We start from the raw sequence: 4,576 nt of genomic DNA, 5'->3' as shown, positions 1-4,576 counted from the left end.
CCTCAGACATACATTCATATAAACTCCTACCCCTAAATGAATCGCGATTTGTTTAGCATCTCAACCGATTTGAATCGTCACATATTTGAATCGATTTTCAACCGGCTCGCAGTTAATCGTTACATCCATAGTACACACTCTTATTTTTTAGGTTCAAACTATGATTGCATCCATTCAGAGCCATTTGTTGTGCTTCTCCTAGCAATCATAGCGGTCTCAGTTCAAAGTGATTAAAATCGATTAATTGATATTGTCAACCCAGCATTACATAGAGCACATCAATTATAGCAAACTGAAGCTCAAACATGCTTAAATGACGTGTGAGAACAAACCTCATTGCAATGCAGATGTTTAAGATTCACAAAATGAGGGTAAGTAAATCATGACAGAATTTTCATTTTTGGGTGAACTATCCCTTCAGTTATGAAAGCCTGTTTCTCACTTTTTTTCTGAAATTCTGACTTTTGTCTCTGAATTGTGACATAAACTTGAAATTGTGACCTATAAAGTCAGAATTGTGTGATAGTAGCTCACTATTCTGAGAAATAATGTCAGAATAACGAAATATATATTTGCAATTGTGAGATAAAAAGTCGTAATTGTGAGATTTCTGTGAGTTATAAAGTCAGAATTGAGATATAACCTTGCAATTGTAAACAAGTTCAGTCTTTTTTGTCAGAATTAGACAATTGCGAGTCTACATTTCACAATTCTGAGAACTGCAAGTTACAAAGTCAGAATTGCGAGATTATATTTTGTACTTCTGACTTTATTTCTTGCAATTGGAAGTTTATATCATGCAATTCTGACTTTGTAACTCACAACTGCGAGTTTGAATCATGTAATTCTAGGAAAAAAATATTTAATGTAATGTAAACTCACAATTGTGAGGAAAAAAAGTCAGAATTGTGAAAAAGTCACAATGATCTTTTTTTTTTTTTAAATAACTGAAGCTCAAACATGCTTAAATGACGTGTGAGAACAAACCTCATTGCAATGCAGATGTTTAAGATTCACAAAATGAGGGTAAGTAAATCATGACAGAATTTTCATTTTTGGGTGAACTATCCCTTCAGTTATGAAAGCCTGTTTCTCACTTTTTTTCTGAAATTCTGACTTTTGTCTCTGAATTGTGACATAAACTTGAAATTGTGACCTATAAAGTCAGAATTGTGTGATAGTAGCTCACTATTCTGAGAAATAATGTCAGAATAACGAAATATATATTTGCAATTGTGAGAAAAAAAGTCGTAATTGTGAGATTTCTGTGAGTTATAAAGTCAGAATTGAGATATAACCTTGCAATTGTAAACAAGTTCAGTCTTTTTTGTCAGAATTAGACAATTGCGAGTCTACATTTCACAATTCTGAGAACTGCGAGTTACAAAGTCAGAATTGTGAGATTATATTTTGTACTTCTGACTTTATTTCTTGCAATTGGAAGTTTATATCATGCAATTCTGACTTTGTAACTCACAACTGCGAGTTTGAATCATGTAATTCTAGGAAAAAAATATTTAATGTAATGTAAACTCGCAATTGTGAGGAAAAAAAGTCAGAATTGTGAAAAAGTCACAATGATCTTTTTTTTTTTTTAAATGTATTCAGTTGTGCAAATGGGCTTCCATAATTTAGCGTTTGTTGCTAGAAAACAAACAAAAAGCAGGGTTGTAGATTTTACTCGGGCATGTTGCAAATGTTGCAATGACAGTACAGTTTATCATGTGACCCACCTTAACGGTTTCATAATTGAGGAGAGAATCGATAGCAGCGTTTCCAGCCTCATTATCAGCCTTATTCATCTGGATCCTGAACCGCGTCCTGATCAGAGACACAGACGGTGATTAATACAGCAGTGATCAATGCAACAGACAATGACTGCTCTCTGACAGATGCATACAGTACCTCCACTGCGTAACAGCGATGGTGAAAGCGGTGTACGCCGAGAGCGTCCCCACAGTGACCAGAGCAAACTGACCGCCACATTTATAATACTGCAGAGAAACAACAAAACAGCTGTGAGGAACTGAAAGAGCGACACGTCTTCATATACATGGTGTGGACTGAGTCTCCAGAGATGAGATGTATCATCTATCCTCATAATCCACACTCATATTCATTTTACCTTGCATTTTCACCATTTCACCAGCTAATGGAGTGTGACAAATGGAGAAATATGCTGTTAGAGTTAATGTTTCTGCCATCACTAAAGGATTCGGATTAATCAACCTGTGGAGGTGAATATTAGACACATAAAAGAAACCACAATACAAGACTATTAATACAAGTCAAGTATTAACATCTCATGTGAGCACATGTGACTGAGGGAAGGGTCTCTGATTACATACTGTACATGTGAGCTGAACTTTGGATGTGTGTGTTTCTCATGATCTGTGTGTGATGTGAGGAATACTGCAGATGTCCGGTCAAATCTGGATTCTGTATGGGCTCACCTGCGTCTCAAGTGAACACTTTATTGATTATTAGCGAATAAATAACTTCTAACGCACTAATACTTACACCATGTTACATCATGTGACTTCAGGAGATTTCAGCTCATTCTTGCAAAAGCGCCACATGCATTAGCATAAGTGTTAATGATGTGCTATACTCAAGAGCGTCACTTTACTAACGATGTCTCACATTAGCCTTGGGGAATAAAGAATGACTTTTATTCCATATATTCACTGCTATGCAATGATCCCTCTAAGTTGTGAGCGCAGCCGTGCACTTCTTCCGCCGCGACCGTGCAGAAGAAATAAAATGCAGCGCACACACAAAAATGAGTTGGGAAAGCCATTTTATTGAATTCTAGTAAATGCAAAATAATTGCAATGCTCGGGCAAACCGCTAAAACAGGTTTTATAGAAAGAGAATGATGTGCACCAAATCAGCTGCTGTAGAAATCGAATACTTTAAAGGTTGCGGACAAAATATCTCAACACGAGAGCCAACACAAACGCAATGACATGTCAGATAAAATGTTTTAATTTGATTAAGTGCTGGTAATAGCAGATGATGGGCACAGAATGGTAACAAAACTTAGAGATATTTACATTTTACAGTCACACACAGGTGTAGTAGTGCGCAAACTCTACTACATAGGGATGTTTTAGATTTTTACTGAAAAAGACTTCACATGTACACATTTTTTGGCAGCCGTGGCCTAATGGATAGAGAGTCGGACTTGTAACCCGAAGGTCGTGGGTTCGAGTCTCAGGTCCGGCAGGGATTGTAGGTGGGGGGAGTGAATAACCAGCGCTCTCTTCCACCCACAATACAGTAAAAAGATGGTGCCACACATGGCAGCCACAGTGCTTTGCTCTTCAGTTGTTTTAGTGTTTTTGTTAGTTTTTCCTGTTTTTTGTTTCTCAAACACGATCAGTTTTACCAGGGATGAACTGCTGAACATTCGGCAGAACACACCACAAAATCTTCTACCGGTTTTTGATTATTCGGATGTTTTGCTGAACATTGTAGTTGGCGGAGCAGAGGCGCTGATCAAACGCTTCAGGACACGCAGACGGGGGAAGCGAGCTGGCACGCTCGTGAAGCTCAGACAGCGCGGATTTCGAACGGCGCTACCTAGCATCCATCTGGCGAATCTCCGAATGACGCCATTCCGGTCAGCGCGCTACATCTGCCGGGCTTCCAGCTGTTCAGAGCAGATCACGACGCAGAATCAACGGGGAAATCGCGTGGCGGCGGGACATGCTTTTACATCAATGAAAGGTGGTGTACAGATGTAACAGCGTTAAAGAATATGTGCTGTCCCGATCTGGAAGCACTTTTCATTAACTGTAAGCCGTTCTATTCGCCGCGAGTTTTGTTCCTTCATTCTCGTGAGTGTTTACATTCCTCCGCAAGCACACGTGAGCTTGGCTTTGCAAAAACTCGCTGATCAGATCACAAAGACAGAACAACAACACCCGGACTCTGTTATAATCATTCTTGGGGACTTTAATAAAGCAAATCTTTCCCGTGAACTGCCAAAATACAGACAGCATGTTACATGTCCCACTAGAGACAGTAATATATTGGACCACTGTTACTCCACAATAAAGAATGCATATCACTCTGTTCCACAGGCAGCTTTGGTCCTCTCTGATCACTGTTTGGTTAATCTTATACCAACCTACAGGCAGAAACCGAAATCAGCTAAACCTGTATTAAGGACTGTAAAGAGGTGGACTAATGAAGCAGAGCAGGATTTACAAGCCTGTTTCGACCTCACTGATTGGAGCGTTTTTGAAGCTGCTGCCACCGATCTGGACGAGCTCACAGAGACTGTAACATCATATATCAGTTTCTGTGAAGACATGTGCATTCCTACCAGGACTCATCTAACTTACAACAACGACAAACCATGGTTCACTGCAAAACTCAGACAGCTCCGTCAGGCCAAAGAAGATGCTCACAGGAAGGGGAATAATGTCTTGTATAAACAGGCTAAATACACACTGGAAAAGGAGATCAGAGTGGCAAAGAGGAATTATTCAGAAAAAATAAGAACTCAGTTCACTTCCAGCGACTCGGCATCACTGCGGAAAAGTCTAAAAGAAACCACCAATAACAA

General features: G+C 39.3%; 1 protein-coding gene across 2 annotated transcripts in view; it reads right to left on the bottom strand.

The window, feature by feature from the left end:
• Nucleotides 1–4,576, bottom strand: part of LOC107731806 (ATP-binding cassette sub-family B member 7, mitochondrial-like) — a 68,632-nt gene that overhangs the window by 29,905 nt on the left and 34,151 nt on the right. For both annotated transcript variants that reach the window (XM_016542984.1, XM_016542983.1), the window contains exons 7-8: nt 1,906–1,994; nt 1,734–1,821 (exon numbers count right to left, since the gene is read on the bottom strand). In XM_016542984.1, the coding sequence (XP_016398470.1) occupies nt 1,734–1,821; nt 1,906–1,994 (177 nt within the window). The remainder of the gene's footprint in view (nt 1–1,733; nt 1,822–1,905; nt 1,995–4,576) is intronic.

The sequence above is a fragment of the Sinocyclocheilus rhinocerous genome, unplaced genomic scaffold (assembly GCF_001515625.1).
Source record: "Sinocyclocheilus rhinocerous isolate Xijiao unplaced genomic scaffold, SAMN03320098_v1.1 scaffold4536, whole genome shotgun sequence".
Classification (NCBI taxonomy): domain Eukaryota; kingdom Metazoa; phylum Chordata; class Actinopteri; order Cypriniformes; family Cyprinidae; genus Sinocyclocheilus; species Sinocyclocheilus rhinocerous.
The sequence above is the reverse complement of the archived record's forward strand: the minus strand, read 5'-3'. Positions and strand labels throughout refer to the sequence as shown.